Raw genomic sequence first — 17403 nt, forward strand, 5'->3', positions numbered from 1 at the left:
TGAGAGATATCGAGGTTGAAATTTGATTTATTGAACTGATTTCCTTTTTTTATTTTATTTTCTTGTTCTAGTCAATACAAAGTTATAGGTAAAAACTTGGCAGCTAATTGAACTTGGTTACAATGAAACTCCCATAGGCGTATTCAATCCCAAGGAATGAATATGTAATATCAATTTTGAGCTTCACTATGGCTGATTTCTAAATCAAAGATCTTCAAAGCATTGCATGTGGTCATCAAAAGTTTCGCCATGCCGAATTTTGGATACTGATCCATCTTCTTCAACCTGAAAGTATAAATTCAAATTTCTCAGAACTTATTTTTGTCACAGAAATTCTAAGGCACTACAATCTGCTGTCATTTTCCATGGTTATAAAATTTACAAGGAATTCTGAACATAACATGCAAAGACAACAATCGAAACAGATAATAGAAATGTAACAGAGCAGTTGTTGGAAAGAGAATTGTGACAGATTTTTAGGCTCCATACCCAGTACTCAGGAGGGCGCATCTTGAGATTGTAAGTTGATGCCATGCTCATGCAGCAGGCACCTGCATCGTGAACAACCAGACCAGTTCCCTACAAAGCAAAACTCTTGATTAGGAAATGCGAAAAAATTATTGATCAATTATGAAAAGGCAAGAACTTTACCTGGGATGGGGTTGGAAGCTCCCTCTCCTTCCCCAAGAAATCTGTAGATTCACAGACAGGACCCACCACATCAAACTCGCAAGTTTCAGCATCTTGTGGTGCAGGGGAAACCAACTCTATGTGCTGCAACCAAATATGACTGAGTCAATTGCAATCCACATATGACCGAGTAAATTGTAATCCGTCAGACATAAGAGGTATAAAAGCAGTACAAAACGATTACAAAAGGATTGTAAATATTTATAAAATTACCCCTATTTCCTAATCTTGTATATATCTATTAAATCTCCCTTATTTCCTAATCTTGGAAATAATTATTAAATCGCCACAATGTCATTTCCTAAATAACCTTTATGATGGGACCTAACAGTCTATCACACTAAAACTGGATGATATTCTGCCAAAAATGACTAGCTATGAGCAGGAGAAGGCGTTCAATAGAAAAAATTGTAAAAATTGAAGCATAGTTCACTAAAACCTTGACTGACTCTTAAGGCTCAACTGAGTGCCCTTTCATATCAAGTACATTTGACTTATCATTTTATTTTTTTACACATACAGAGAGCAAACCTGCCTCAAAAGAAAGACATTGAAAACAGATGACAATTTATCAATCTAACAAACAAAGAAAAATGTCAATAAACAAAGGAACCAAATATTGATCACTAATCTGAACAGTAAAACTTGGATACATGATAAGCATCATAGAGACTAGGACGGATAAGTTCAGCCATGCTTCCATCAATTATGATAAAATTTTTTGTTCCATTAGTTTTGACCCCAGTGACTCGGTTAACCAAGCAGCAAGTATTCGCGATAAGTGACCTCCCTGGTTCAATGATCAGATTCAGATTTCTTGATATCACTGGCTCCCTTATCTATACCAACCACCAAGAAGAAGATGAAATGTCATTCCTTATATTGATAAGAATTAGCATTGTAAATTCATAATTATGCTTCTAAGAAGGCCATGAGATGATGTTGATCACAGTAAAAGAAAATATTTTTCTTTCAAATCTTAAATTCATTCTAATGCTACAAATCACAAAATATATAAGTTGTTAGGCATAATACCGATTTACAGAATGCTGATTAATATCTTATGCGCCAAAGCTCAGATGTGTCATCTTTAGGATATAAAGTCAGCACACCATATCGATAACTTTCTAAGAAGCTATCAGAAAACACTGTATACTCCATACTGTGATGGTAGCAGGAGCTCTTCATTGCCTTGGTTTGATAGTACTTCAAAAATGAATGAGCTATCAGAGGTAAGATAACATGAAAGTTCCACAAAAATGATACCCATGGTGTTAATGAGATCTCTAGGTTTGGGAAGGACTGCACCAGTGTGATAATAATCGATTCCTAAGCCCCCTCCAATGTTCAAGTAATCAACTTCAAACCCTTGGACCCGTATTTCATCAATATAATTAACCATAAGAACTGCAGCATCCCTGAATATGTCCACCTGAAATCATCAAAAAAGGATCTTGCCTATGTCATTAATCATACTGATCAAGGTAAACAATAAAACATATTTACAACAGAAACAAACACCCTCTCCCGAAATCAAAACAGAAAGAGTGCATTATAGAAATTTAGAATGCTCCAACTCACAGAAATTTAATTTGGTCAATCACTCAACAGCAAACCAGATAATTAAGTGCCAGTGTTTTCTGACACTTAAACCAGTCACTTAAAATTACAACGATTGTTAGTATAGAACACCTGAAGTTCCATTATTTCATTCATGACACTGTCATCAAATCTGGGTATTAGAAGTTGGTAATCCTCCACAAAGAAATTTCTAGATTCTTCCTTTAAAATAGTAAGTCCAGCTTGTTTATCCAGAAAATCAATAATTAATAAACAAACTTGGCATTTGAAGATTTCTGTAATCTGCTCAGGTATACATGTTCCAAACCATACTTAAATGAGTTACAAGCAATGGGCTTATTCCAAAAACGCAGGAGTGTGGAAGTATCACCGATACGATCGTATGAAATATAGTACATCGCTCACAAAAAATTCAATATTGTGAAAATGTACCGTGAAGTGACAATACAAGCAAGATATAGGAACAGAGCTTAGTGATAGTTGAACAAAGATGACAATGAGCCCCCACAAGATTCAAATCATTTGGATGTGCCTTCACAGCATCCAAAAACCACTGCAACTTTTCATTCCTAATACCAAATTTAGAGTTCTTGTTTCCAGTGGCAACATAAGGATGAACCTACAAAACATAATACCCACACATAATAAAATTCGGGTAAATGGATTACACAGCAAGTATATTAAATCATACTCAATTTCATCAGTCAATTTGAATCGGGTCACATAGCAGCAAAGCCTCTTTCATATACCATTGGCTCAAAACTCAGAACGTCTTCATATATCCTCAAACTCAATTATGTTAATTTCCCTGATGTTGCATTGAATACCAAACATCCCAAACCACTTGTCTAACTTAACAGGACACTAAAATCACTGAACCAGGAAGACTTTTAAGTAATAAATTGAGTTTATACTGATGTTCCCTTTCTACAAGTTCACACATTGTAAGCATGTATTACATCAGAACATTCATTTGTTCAACACCAAGTCAGCCACAAACCTGAGGATCGATATCAGGATTGATCCGGGGCAACACATTGACCTTCTTGCCAGCAATTCTCGAAGCTGCTACAATATTCTCTAAGTCAAACTCACTGTCAACGTTAACAAAAACACCCTCTTGTGCAGCCAACACCAAATCTTCCAAGAGTTTCCCATTCCCATTAAAGATGCACCTATCCATACATCATCACATTAACAACAAAACAAACAAAGCAGACCCACAATCAAAACATAAAATTAAAAAAAAAAAATCCTTCAATATAGATAAGAAGGTAGCATTACTTGGTGGGATCAAACCCAGCTCGAAGAGCAAGCCTCAGTTCATTCCCACTGACAAGAACAGCTCCACATCCCAACTTTCTCAAATGCTCTAAAATCTTATAATTATTGTTAGCCTTAATGGCATAACCGATAATAGAGTTCAACCCACTAAGAGCTTCTTTATAAGCCTCAACATTTCTAGTGATCTGAGGCTTACTGTGCAAATAAAAAGGTCTTTTTTCGATGGCTTCCATAACATCTTGAACTTTAACATCTTCACAGTAGAGAAAGCCATCAGCTTTCTTAGTGAAACAGTGCTCAAATGCGTTCGTTTGAGTGAGGGTTTCCGTGGGGTTCCCAGACAGGACTGCTTTGAGAGTGAAGGGTTGTTCGACGAATGAAAGTGGATTTGAGGGGCAAAATGGGGAATGTAGGAAACTGGTTTTGGGTTAGAGATTTGGAAAATGAAGGTGAGTGGGAGAAAAGCTGAGTGGCGGCCATTGCTGAAGAACAGCACTTTGACTTCATGTGTTGGAAAGGCTTTTCTTGCTAATTTGATTACTTGGCACAATAAATTATTAGCAATACCATGCATCCGCATTCCGCTAATATATATATATATATGCATAGTTTTATTTATGCATAAATTATACAGATAATAAATTATGTATGTTTATAATGAATCTCAATTTCTTTATGGTGATGGTTTACGATGAGTGTTTCGTTAATCTATAATCACTCAATTACATTGTCATTACATTTGTTTTGATTTTTTAAAATACTAACATCATAATGGAGAATTGGAGATTTACTTAAAAGATGGATTGAGGTAGAAGAAGAAGAAAAAAGAGAAGTTAGGTGAGAGTTGAATGTAACAGTTGAGAATACGGAAGGAGTGACTTGCATGTGGGCAAATCTCCCTCGCAAATCACTGTCTCAACCACAGAAATTTACAAAAGATCAAGCACATTGCACCCTCTCAACATAATAATTTTTATGAAACAAATTACACTAACAAAATCCTTATCTATGTCGTTTCATTCTCTAAATCTGTCAAAACCCGCTTGGCTGTTCATCTCCCTAACTGTCTTTTAGATGCTCCCATTACTGAACTTGACTCGCTCATATTTATATATCACACCCCCACCACACACACACCACCACCCCCCCCCCCCCCCCCCCCCCCCTCTTTTTCCTCTATACGTGATATTTATTCTTCACTTCCACGTTCATTTTCTTCTTTTATTACCGCCCTTTTGATTTATACGTATGCTCTTTCGATTTGCATGACCAGTTTGACATCTCGAAAATTTTGATCTTGCTGCCATTTTTAACGATTCAAGTATGCCATCTTTGGACCTCTTGGCCGACCATCAAAGCAGGTAAGCATTCTACATTTTCACTATGCAACAATTCAATCCCATTTCAAGCCTCCTTTTCTTGATTCATGTTTGTATTTTAAGCTCATGAAAACGCTGAAAATGAATTCTCCGAGGATGAGAGGAAGACTCGACTTGGGTCTTTGAAGAAAGCGGCAATTAGCGCCTTTACAAAGTTTAGGCGTTCGTTGACAAAGAGGGGCTGCAAAAACAGCAAAGTTCTGTCTGTTACCATTGAAGATGATGTTGGTGCTGAGGAAATGCAGGCTGTTGATGCATTTCGCCAGGCACTTATCTTGGAAGAACTACTTCCTTCCAAACATGATGATCAGCACATGATGCTAAGGTTACTTCCATTTCCTTGTTCATCCTCAACTCATTAAATGTAACTGAATCCCACTTACTGTTTATTGATGCAGATTTGTAGGGGCTAGGAAATTTGACATTGAGCAAACAAAGCTGCCGTGGAGAAAGGAATTTGGTGCTGACACAATCATGGAGGACTTTGATTTTAAGGAAATTGATCAAGTTTTGAAGTATTACCCACAAGAGCACATGGAGTTAACAAGGATGGGCGCCCTGTTTACGCTGAAAGCTTGGGTCAAGTCTATTCGACAAAGCTGATGCAAGTGACGGCAATGGATCATTATGTGAAGTATCATGTAAGGAAATTGATCATTATGTTCGATTGCTGCAAAGAAACACACTGATCAGAGCACAACTATTCTGGATGTGCAAGGAGTGGTATGTCTAAATTTCTTCAAGCATATATGTGAAGCTTCTTTTCAAGAGATTGGTTTCATTCACATCAGCTTGAATAGTGCCTCAAGGACTTAAAAGCTTCAACAAATCTGCAAGAGAACTTATTCAGTGTCTTTAGAAGATTGATGGCGACAATTATCCTGAGGTATTCATCAACTTAAGTTGATTCCTTAGCAGTCAACAATGCTTATTGATGGTTTTTCAAATGCAGACATTGAACCGGATGCTCATCATCAATGCTGGTTCCGGGTTCAGGCTCTTATGGAACACTGTTAAATCATTCCTTGATCCAAAGACTGCTGCAAGAATCCATGTGAGAATTTGGCTTACATTTAGTAAACTAGTGCCCCATTCATCAAATGTAGTAATGTAGCTAACCAAATTGATGCTTCATCTGATAGGTTCTGGGAAACAAATACCAGTCCAAGTTGTCTGAAATAGTTGATGCCAGTGAGCTGCCAGAGTTTCTGGGTGGCACTTGTGCTGACAAAGGTGGATGTATGCAATCCAATAGGGGTCCATGAAATGATCCAGATATGATCAAGGTAATTAATTGTAGTGGATAGATGGCATGATATAGTATAATAAGATAACATAGAATCACAGCGTTTGTTGTTTTAATGAGCAGATAGTTCAAAATGGTGAAGCAATATGCACAAGGAGCGCTTTGTCGAACATTGAGGAGAAGATCATCTCGCAGACGTAAAGGTACTCAATTCTTTGAATAAGTTTCATTGCAATTCTTACTGGTTGATGACTTCATGGCCTTAACTTTCTAATATGAACTTGACCAATTTAAGAGATGGGATTCTTTCAACCAGGAAATTGTTCCAATAAAGTCTTTTGAAACTTCTGTCTCCATTTACCCAATGGTTTCCTTGAGGTTGCCTTGCAGAATTACTGTAATAATCCATGTTCTTTTTATATCTTGCAGTCTTCCATGAACAAGAAGTTCACTGATGTCTATCAGTTTGATGAAGGAGTTCCAGTTGTTGGCAAGAGTGTTGATGCTTCTTGGCTCAACCAAGTCAAGGTAATCACTTCTCCATTCCCAGAGGTACACATTTACATGTTAATATTGATCTTAAGATATGCTTCAAGCCTGTAAATGTTATACCTGGCAATAGATTGTTTTACAGTGAAAGGTGGATGCGAGAATCCCGTGGGAGTAAGCAACCATTTCCTTGGTGGGCTGATTGCCGTGGTTATGGGCATAGTCACCATGGTTCGCTTGATGCGAAACATGCCAAGGAAAATCAAAGAAGTGACCCTCTATAGTGGCAAAGAGTACTGCATTGACACGATGATAAAAGGCCATCATGTCCACGAGTTGCCACCGCCCTCCATTTCAGGTACAGAATACATGTTGACGATGAAGCGCATGGCTGACCTAGAGGAGAGGGTGAATATTCTCACCATGAAGCCTTCCACCATGCCACAAGAAAGAAGAGATGTTAAATGCTGCAGTAAACCAGATAAACACCCGAGCGCAAGAGCTAGCAGCCACCAAGAAGTTACAAGGAATATTGCCCAGTTTTGAAAATTAAGAGGCAAAAACAGAGATAATAGTTTGGTGATCATTATTCATGTATTCAATCATTTTCTTGTGCAGGTGCTTGAGGATTCTCTTGTTCGACAACAAGAGCTCGTGAAGCACCTTGACAAGAAAAAGAAAAAGAAGTTAAGTCAGGCATATCTTTAATGCTAAAATAATTTGAGATTAAGCATAATTGAGAAGCATAAAAAGAATTTTCACGTCTGTTTTTTGGATTCTAAATGCAGAGTCTGTTTCGCTGGTGAGGTGGCTTTGTTGAAAGCTCTGATTTTCTGAAGATTAGCTTAAGCTAAAGCTGCTGATAATGGTGGCCATGATGGTGAATTTTCAGCCGCAAGAATACCATCTCTCTGTCTGACCATGTTTGTTTTGTCTGTCAATCAGTTCAATTGCAGTCAGTGGAAACAGTTTGCCATTCGTGTATATGTTGAAAAATTAAGGACGGTAGCTCAGGGGGAAGGCAATGGTTTGTGTTTAATAACAATTAACAGTGTCATCAAGTTAAAATTCACAGCATGAAACAGATACACAAAAAGCTTCTTATAGACGAAAGCTCATTAATTGTGCTCATTTGGAGTGTCACAACAGGTTGTAGAGTTAAAAAGGAATGAACAACACAAAGCATAGTTTCGAAACATAATTCTGGAAAAAAATGAAGTCTACATGGAATCACACTATTCAAAGTAGAATATGCTGGGACGATCAACATGGTTGGCTTGGTATTGAACACTCGTATGTCATGACTGAGATACAACCAAGCAGTCTGTGTAGCCTCCTCATTGACAAACCATCTTACCAGCATAACTTCTTTTTCTGATATACAGATGGGAAAGATCAGAACCACAAACTATGAATGAAATAAAACTTATTTCTTCTTTATAATTATACGAGAACAGTCTATCAATCAACCTACCCTGAACTTAGCTTCTTCTTGACGGTCTATGTACGCAAGCAATTCTTCTTGTCTCATTAAAGCTTCATGAAGTGCCTGCATATAAAAAATCATAAAAGAATCAACATAATAATCTATGAATGGTTGTGCGTGAAAAGAGATTAATTTTTGAATGGACCATGAATAAAAACACACCAATAAAAAAAAAAACCTCAATTAAATATGCAGTGCCACTGGATAACGGAAGAATCAGGATGATTAGATGCATGACAGAAGAATAAAGACTCAAAGGTGAAAGCTTAGCTGTCTATGAGAATCTGATTCAAAGGTTGTTCTATTCTCTAATTCTTTTTTAAGGGTGAGTTCCCGGGACAAGGCTAATTTTCCTTTTTCTATAGTTTCAAAAAGTTTCCCTTTCTTTACCAGTTAAATAAAACTGGGCTAAAGGGCATTCAGTCATAAAGACAGTAAGGTCAATAGTGAATTCTAAGAGAGGTTTATCAGTGTAACTTGTAGCCAAGAAGCTTTCAAAGAAATTTTGATAAATGCTTCATTTTTTAAACAGTCTACTGCCCTCTTACCTTCTTAGTAGCAATCAGCTCTGCTTCAAGAGCATCTACACGACAAACTGCAGCATTCAGCAATTCCTCTTTCTCATATGGCATCTCAGATGGTTTTGATTGGAGGGTTTCAACTTTCTCTTCAAGCTCACCCAATCTTTTCATTACAGAGGATATGAGATCTACCTCAGCAAAAGTTGGACCTGCTGATAGTGGCTGAAACTCCTTTTCAGTCACATCAACAGAAGGTTCAGGAATATTTAGACCATTATCAGTTGATGCATCAGGAAGCCTTTTTGTTACATGGGAGGCCACTGAATGGAAGAAAGTTAAGAGCATCATGCAGAATGCCATGAGAGCAACCAAAATCCGAGCACGGATTCCTTCTGGTGCCTTTGAAGTGACAGGTTGGGAGAGAGTTCCTGCATCAAAAAATTAAATATCATGTTCTTGAGTACATAATGTCAAGAACCAGATTAAACAAATACAAAGTAAGATGCAACATTTTATCCTAGTCATATGATTATATAGATCACTGTAAACATTGTACACAATAGGGTAAGTCTCCCCAATAAATGTTGAAGCCATCATATAGCGTTTTTTAGTTTTATGATACACAGGATTGTTCTACCGTAGGAAATCTGATTATTATAAATATGTAACAGAAGCAAGTTATGACCATATAATGGTTTTGAGTTATTAGTGAGAGTAACCATACACACTGTAGTCATGCTAGACCCAAAGAGAAGGGTGGGGAAAAGGAGAGGGGGGAGGGTTTGGTTTGAGAAAATAGCATAGTACAAATGCACCAGTTGTAATTATGCGAAACCCTAGGAGGTTTTCAAATGTAAGCACAAATATGTAAAGAGACTACAGAAAGATGCACATTTGTAGTTAGTAAGATATAGCAGCCTTGCTAACCTTTGGAAGCAGAGGGCATCTGCAGAGATGCTTGCTTCTTCCAAGAAGCATCAACAGCTTTGTCAACCATTGGAACATATTCATCATACCCAGCAAAGCTACCAACATAGCCTGGTTTCCCAGCTACCTTAGCCTGCAATTCCACAAGAGATAACAGAACTAGAAAATAAACTTGATGCAAACATTTATTACTAGGATAGAACTTAATAATTTCCTTGTACTATCCTTGACTTTAAGTCATCTTACATATTATTTATTATCACTAGAAAGATGGTCTGTACATAATAAGCATTGTCATTTCACCAATACATGACATAGAAATGTTTAAAAAAGAGTCCTGCCTAATCTCAATTAATATACAGCAAGAGATAATGCTACCTAGGCAAGAAAGATCTCAATTTTAAATTTAAAAAATTAGGATCGAAACCATATTCACACAAGACATTTTCAAAAACCTACTTCTTCATGAACAGGAGTCAATCGAAGGTGTGAATAACTCTTTATTGCCTTTGGGGAAGCAATGTCTTCTGCTTCAGATCCTGACTCAGCAGTGGATGTATCACTACCCTTTAACTGCTTCAAAATTGTACATAAAGAATTTATGTTATAATCTAACTAAGAGCAGAAATAATTATGGCAATGCCCTATAGCAGATAATCACTAAAAATTTGTCATACCATTGGGTAATTTGGCTTAGCATAAGCAAGAAATTTCCCCTCGCTGTTTAAAATTTTCACAACCTGCCTGCCACACCGTGCTACTCCATTAAGGACCATCTATAACAAATGCACACACAACCAACATTCTTAAATCAGAACAATGAGTTATAAAATCATAAAGTATTTAACAGCATTTACATCACATATCAAATAATAAGGTCCATAAATTACCTTCACTATTTCTGGGTTTTTCCATGGCCCCTTATCAGATCGAAGGCAACCTCCCTGATCAGCACAAGTACAGCTGCCGCCCAGAAATTCTGGCAATTCACTATACAAATAGCAAGAACAATCCCATCAAACATGAGATTTCAACACAAAAAAGCTATTAAAATATTACGAGGTAAGTAAAATTGAATTACAAGAATTTATCAGTTTAGGAATAGACGCTAAACATGTATTAAATATCGTTTACCTGGCATCAATTATCTCAAGCAATTTGTTCTGATACTTGTTTCCAAGAACCTACATTAGTCAGAACAAACAAGAGAAGTATAAATTGATGATGTTTACAAGATATAACATCTTATCCTGGCATACAAAGTAACAAATAGTCTTTGAATATAGAGGGGAAAAAAAGCATCATGACATACATGAATCTTGGAAGTTGTTTTCGGATCTAGAAAAGATTTCACTGTATTCCATACCAGCCTAAATCCAGGACCCGCATTGATGATAAACATTTGGTAAAGTGTCTGCATCGAATTGATAGAAAACAAAGAATTTAAAGATAGACATCAAAAAAAATTTCAATCATAGTTGTCAAAGGCGAAAAAGGCCAGGCGTAAGTATTGCTTTATTACCCAAGGTGATTAAAAAATTCCTGTAAAATTTTTCCAATTTTCACTATATTTAAAATAATTTGTTACTACATTGATAGTAAAAAGTTAACCAGCAACTTCATCAGTAGTTTTAGATCAAACCAACAATTGGTTATCGTGTCTAAACCTCTCTAGCGACTATCTATAAGGGATCAATGACTAGCGACTTATTTGATGATCTTAAACTAACCTCTCTAGCAACTTCTTCACCAGTGTTAGAACTTGCCAATAACCTATCGGCGACTTTAAAACTCACCGTCAACCTCAGAACTTGCTAGTGATCTCTTTAAAGACCTTAAACCTCAATAGAGACCTTAGACATTACCAACAACCCTCATATCTGCTCGAAAATTGCCTGAAACCTGCCGGAAAGTCTGAAACTATGTCGTAAACTGCCCATAAATTGCCAGTAATCCTCATATCTAGTCGCAGATAGCCTAGGTGATAATAAGGTGCGCTTTTTCAATGCCTAAAGCTTCTCCAAAGGCACCAAAAAATCACTAAAGGCGATCACCTTGACCATACTCAAGGCATGTGGCCATCACCTTGGGTAAAGCTTCACCTATGCATGTCTGAGGTGCACCTTTGACAACTATGATTTCAACCTCTAAAACACAAGTTACATTGACTAAGAAAATTAAGATTGTATACCTCCGGATAATTATCACTGTCAATCTTTTGAAGTCGCATCATGAGATCCCGTGCTGACTTTGTGAAATTCTTCAAGCCCTATATAATTGAAAACCAAAGAAAATCAATATACAAATGTTTACATTATTTTATTGCACATTATTATACTCAAATTATACAATAATCAATGGATTAGAGAAACATACCACTCCCTGCACATCTAAAATTGTTGTATGAGAGTCAATATGCCTCTTTGCAGCAATGGTACAAGCTGGAAACTTTACCGCAAAGGATTTTTCAAACTCTTGAACATGATACTTCACATACCGATCCATATTAGTAACTTGCATAAGTTTGTTAGGATCAACTTTTCCCAGTCTTTCAATGTACACAGGCCTTCCCTCTTTATCCACACCATGATTTCCATGAGGGTAATACTTCAAAACTTCATTTCTTTCTTTAAACTCAAAATCCTGATTATAACAGTGAAAAGTATAAGAAAAAAAGTAATTCAACACTTTTGTTTCCAGCATACTATTAATTGTGGTTACCTCCATAATAGTATCAGTACCAAATTCCCTTCTCCATTGAAGCATATCAGCCCACATGTGCTTTGCTTTCTCGATATCAAACTTCCTTGCTTTTAAGAACCTATAACCAATCAAAGGTTATAAACATTGAGACAGGAGTAAACTTCATCATAAAAGTTATCAAACTATTGACAGCAAAAAAATCCAGGAACATAATCATGCTAGTGTTAAGAAGCATGTAACAAGAATATAATCATGAGAATAATGGTCCTTCATGTATCCTAGCTAAAATGTATGTGCATTTACAATGCTTAATATGATCATATGAACAAAGATAAAGTTATCATATATAAAATTGTAATTTAGCAAGCATAACACATGCTAATATAAATTTTTACTTATCCATGAGCTTAAAATAACATGAGCAGGTAAGACAATGAAATCAAATATAATAGCATGCACAAACATTATGTATTAGCACCTTAACATCATATGATAATCATCATGTCTTTCAGGAAGCAACTCGTCCAGAATTAAGGATTGTCGAAATGCATCAACAGCCTGTAGCTCTTCAACATCACGCACATCCTCAATTGAAACAGAGCTCACCCGCCCATCACTTTTCCTTCTACTGCTCTTTTTCTTTAGAGAATGCCTGAATTTAGAGGAAGCATTTAAGGCCTTCTTCTTCAAAGATCCAATCCTCGACCTCCTTTCATCCTCAGAGTTTTCAAAATCCGATTTCCTTTCCCTCCTCTCATCACTACCGGAAAAACCCTCAAAGCCTGCCATGGATAAGACAGTAACATATAATCAGATTGAAATGTGTAATCTTAAAAATATCAAAATTGGAAAAAAAACAAAAAAAAGGACTGTTTAATACCATGTCTCAAATGACCAAAAGTTACCTTCATTGTTTTGTTTTAGAACTAATGAGAAATGGTCACAAGTTCCATAGATAGATAAAAGTTGATATAATTTAACTTTCAGAAAGGATTTGTGCCTATTGTTGACCCACTGACCAAGTAAAGAGTTATCACAAACTAATAAAGAACACAAAACTTAAGTCATTATATCTGTACATTCTAAACAATTGATACAAAATAATATCAATAGAAATACCTCCTCCCCCTTTGCTATTTGTAGTTTAATTATATTATTTTCAGAAAAAAAAAAAAAAAGAGATTAAAAAAGGGAATGCCAATAGTACGTGAATTTACAAAAGCCCTGAAACTTCAAAGTTACCACTATATCACAAAATTTTCATTTAAAAACTATTTTTTCTTGATTACCTATATCTTCACTTAAGAATCAATTGAAACGATAAAACATAATTCACTAACTATAGCTGCTATCCTGATTTAATGAAGCCAGTTCTTTCTCTAAAAGCCGCAACAAAAAGCAATTTTTATTGATTAAAAAATTTGCACAGGGAAACCCTAGAAATAAAATTAAGCAGAAAAAGGAATTAAAATCAGAAACTACTCAAAGAAAGTGATGAAAATTGAAGAGCTGATACTCACAAGGCCTGGCAAACCGATCTAGTGGACCTGACATCTCTTGGCGGCGCTCAAGGACGCCAAGGACCAGATAATTCGCTTCAGTAAGCAATCAATCGGAAAACTAATCACTCAATCAATTAAACACATCAATGCACAATCAAACACTGCATCAAAACCCCAAAGTCTTGTCAAAACTCGATCAACAAACCCCAAATGCCATTGAAATTGCGTTAAATAGAAAATACGAAAATGGAGAATAAATAATAAATAATTTTAAAAAATGTACCCAAATATTTGGTGACATTTCAACTTTATAACGCGAATCAGGAGGGAGATCAAACGGTCATAAATGCACAGACCGTAACGGAAAGTATTTAGAAAATAAAAAGAAAATTATAATTTAGGTGATAGTTATATAATACAAATAAATTATATAATTAAATTTCCCCTCAAAAGACGGCAAATGGAGAGAGGAGCTCGAAAGCGAGGTAGAGAGAGAAAATAAAGAGAGTCTTTACAGGAGTAAAAGGCGGAACGGGTGAATCGGGGATTAGAGGAATGCCACGGGGCGTTTAACAGGGGTGTTGTACTGAAGAAGTTCTGTGAGTAGTGATATTTTATTATTAATTTAAAATTATATATTAATTATAATATATATTAAATTTAATTTAAATTAATCATAACTTTAACAATCACATAATAGGTATTTTTTTTTTCCTAATAGAAATTAACAAAAAAGGAAAAATCATTTGACACGCTCAGAAACGTATCGGTTTTGTATTGATGATATTGAAATGGGGGACTTTTGCCAAGAAGAAAAGGAAATGGTACCTAAACGCAATAAATGTGGATTATTTCATCCGTTACACTTTCAAATCATTTCGGAAGAAGTCAAAAACACGAAATTGGCAGAGTCAAAACGTCTCAACCATGCTCAATTAGTTGCTTAATGAGTCAAAGTAATCATAACCAAAGTGATTAGCCAATAATCATACTGTCAAAACTCAAAAGTTCAAGTTTTCGCCTTCAATACAGGTCAAGGATGTGCTCTATTTTTACTCCTTGTCTCTCTCTTTAGACCCGTTTCTCCTTGTTTTTTATTTTTATCTTCTTCTCCATCTCTTCAAGGAGGATAAAACTAAATTGGATATGCTTTCTTAAAGAGATGGAAAAGATTTTAACAACAATAACGTTTTCACTCAGGTTAGTTTGGTGAACAGGAAGCTTTAACAACACTTGCTGTGAACAAGCTGAGAAGCGTATTGAAGATTGCTTTACAAAAAATCAGTCACATATCCAGTCAAAAGCATTGTTACTGCTTTATCTGATTTTTTTAATTTTATAGTTACGAATCTCACTTAAGTTGATCCGTCCTATATTAGAGTTTAATCGACCACACTGAACAAATAAAATTTTAGGTCTAATGATTAATTTCACATAATTATTGAATCGGATAATTTAAAAGTTTTATTTTGTTTTGATGCTAGCAAATCTCAAACCTTTACCCACTTGTGGGTTTTGTAAGGGAATTCCACAATTTTGGCTAATCACGCTACTCTCGGGGGCGCTGCATTTATCTGATTGATGCTGCTGAGAGGGTTTTTATATTGGTGGGCAGGAACTATAATCAGGGATGAGGTGGGCCTTGCATTGGACAAAGTAGGCAAGGAAGTCCCGGGTGCTTGTGCCCATGCCCATGCCCATGTGACCAGGCGCAAACTCGGGGCCAGGGGGCACAAAAATTTGCCTAGCGACCTGGACCTTTGAGCCCAAGTTACTTGCACCCAAGAGCCCAATTTGAGCCCCTGAGAGCAGCGCCCAAGAGCCCATACGCGCTGTACCTTGCGGGTTGCCACCTGCATACAGCTCCCGTGTAATTTTTTTTTAAATCTTCAATTTTTATAAAAACTATGGACATTCTTGAATTTATTATGATGATATCTACACATTTTTCGTGCTATTAAATTTTTATGTGATATGACATTTAAAATATTGTGACATACGTGACGATGGTGAGAAATTGGATAGCAAAAATGATGACATTTATGTTGTAAAATCCAATATCCACTCAATGAACAAAAGCTTTGGCATATCCTTACCCAAGTGATGGCATTAATCTCATATCTTGTCTGAATTGTGATGAAATATAGCAATTAGGGTTTTTTTTTTTTTTAAGCTAATAATAACAAAAAATGAATATCGAATTTGGTCAAATAGTTTCTTATATAGAATTTTCGATCAAATAACCTTTCACTCTTGAATTCTAAAGACAATTATTCTTTAACTTAAACTCAGCTTCGACATATCACATTTGTTCGTAAACTTATTTAAATCCACGAATAGCCTAAAATTATAGATTGATTTTAGTACATATTTGTAGGCATTATGCATATTTAAAAGAAAACCAATACATCCCTTTATATCCGTGTTTGGGTTAGTTTATTCTGGGCTAGATCATATAGCAGGGATTTGGCCCAACTTTTTGCCTTATCTAAAAAGGAGGAAATTGTTTATTTATTTATTTATTTACTTCTTATTTCTTATTGATAAAAAAATTCGTTTAATTATAACATCAAATATGAAATTATTATTATAATTATTATTCAACCTTATTTTGAAAAAAATTAAGACATCATTTTTCCATTCAATTTCATAAAATCTTCATATAAAATTAGATTTAAACTAAACCGAACTCAACCTCGCTTCAATGGAGCTAAACTTGAGTTCGTTTCAAAAGTGTTCGAACTTTAAACTCAATTTACTACTAAAATGATGTCGTTTTAATATATATGGATCAAAACAATGTCATTTTAGTTTATTTATATCAAATTTTTTAAGCTTGAAGTTTTATGAGTCAAACACCTAGAAAACTTGAATTCGAACTCCAAAATATTGAACTCTCAAATTTGAACTAAGCTGATTCGAATCAAACTCAAATAAACTCAACTCAAATCTAATTTTAACTTCATAGATTAATGCGTAAGTCAAAAATAAGTATGAATAAAATTTGTTTTTCATTCTTTTAAATGTAGATGATATTTTATTTACATCTAATGACAAGATACTGCTTTATGAGACGAAACAATTTAAAAAAAAAAAAGATGAAACATTTATTTATTTGACAATAAGATTTATAGAGACAAACCTAAAAATAAGACAATAGAATAAATCCACATGACCATGAACTTGACATATCCTTATGAATCGATGGCATCATATTAGGAATATATACCATTTCACTTGAAAGGATTGATAAAAATCTGAAAATGACTATACTTAATTTGTATCAAAATTCTCATAGATTTTATCTTATTTTATTTTTTCTAAATTGGGTCCTTGAGCTCATATTCATATGAATCGATTTCTTCATCGTGAAGGTAAGTTTGCAGGTTGAAGTTGAAATTCAAAGCATTTGCAATAATATACATACATATGCAAAAACATATAAATATATATATACGTATATATATTTATATGTATATTTATTTGTATATCTAAAAAAAATACGGATGATATCACTAAAAAATCTCCCATTAAGAAATTCTTTTTGTAATCTTAAAATAAAGTGTTTTCATATTTTCCATTAAACATGTTAAAC

At 35.2% G+C, this 17403-nt stretch overlaps 1 protein-coding gene and 2 pseudogenes across 3 annotated transcripts; 1 reads left to right on the forward strand and 2 right to left on the reverse strand.

The window, feature by feature from the left end:
* Positions 1 to 4109, reverse strand: LOC123227314 (annotated as a pseudogene).
* Positions 4110 to 4199: 90 nt separating this feature from the next.
* On the forward strand, positions 4200 to 7741 carry LOC123227800 (annotated as a pseudogene).
* Positions 7742 to 7755: 14 nt separating this feature from the next.
* Positions 7756 to 14367, reverse strand: LOC123227313 (phosphatidylinositol/phosphatidylcholine transfer protein SFH8-like). 3 transcript variants are annotated; one of them, XM_044652060.1, is made up of 15 exons: positions 14092 to 14367; positions 13827 to 13969; positions 12785 to 13088; positions 12325 to 12424; positions 11980 to 12246; positions 11795 to 11872; positions 10916 to 11017; positions 10738 to 10787; positions 10494 to 10593; positions 10281 to 10379; positions 10063 to 10179; positions 9604 to 9736; positions 8704 to 9104; positions 8144 to 8218; positions 7756 to 8043 (listed from the first exon to the last, which is right to left on the reverse strand). In XM_044652060.1, the coding sequence occupies exons 2-15, from the start codon at positions 13858 to 13860 to the stop codon at positions 8023 to 8025; spliced, it is 1881 nt and encodes a 626-aa protein (XP_044507995.1). In that variant the 5' UTR covers positions 13861 to 13969; positions 14092 to 14367; the 3' UTR covers positions 7756 to 8022. The 3 variants fall into 3 exon arrangements, with proteins under 3 accessions (XP_044507995.1, XP_044507996.1, XP_044507994.1); XM_044652061.1 differs by lacking the exon at positions 14092 to 14367 and having other exon boundaries at positions 10063 to 10176; positions 13827 to 14075; XM_044652059.1 differs by lacking the exon at positions 14092 to 14367 and having other exon boundaries at positions 13827 to 14075.
* Positions 14368 to 17403: the final 3036 nt, after the last annotated feature.

This window comes from Mangifera indica, chromosome 10 (assembly GCF_011075055.1).
Source record: "Mangifera indica cultivar Alphonso chromosome 10, CATAS_Mindica_2.1, whole genome shotgun sequence".
In the NCBI taxonomy this organism is placed as follows: Eukaryota; Viridiplantae; Streptophyta; class Magnoliopsida; order Sapindales; family Anacardiaceae; genus Mangifera; species Mangifera indica.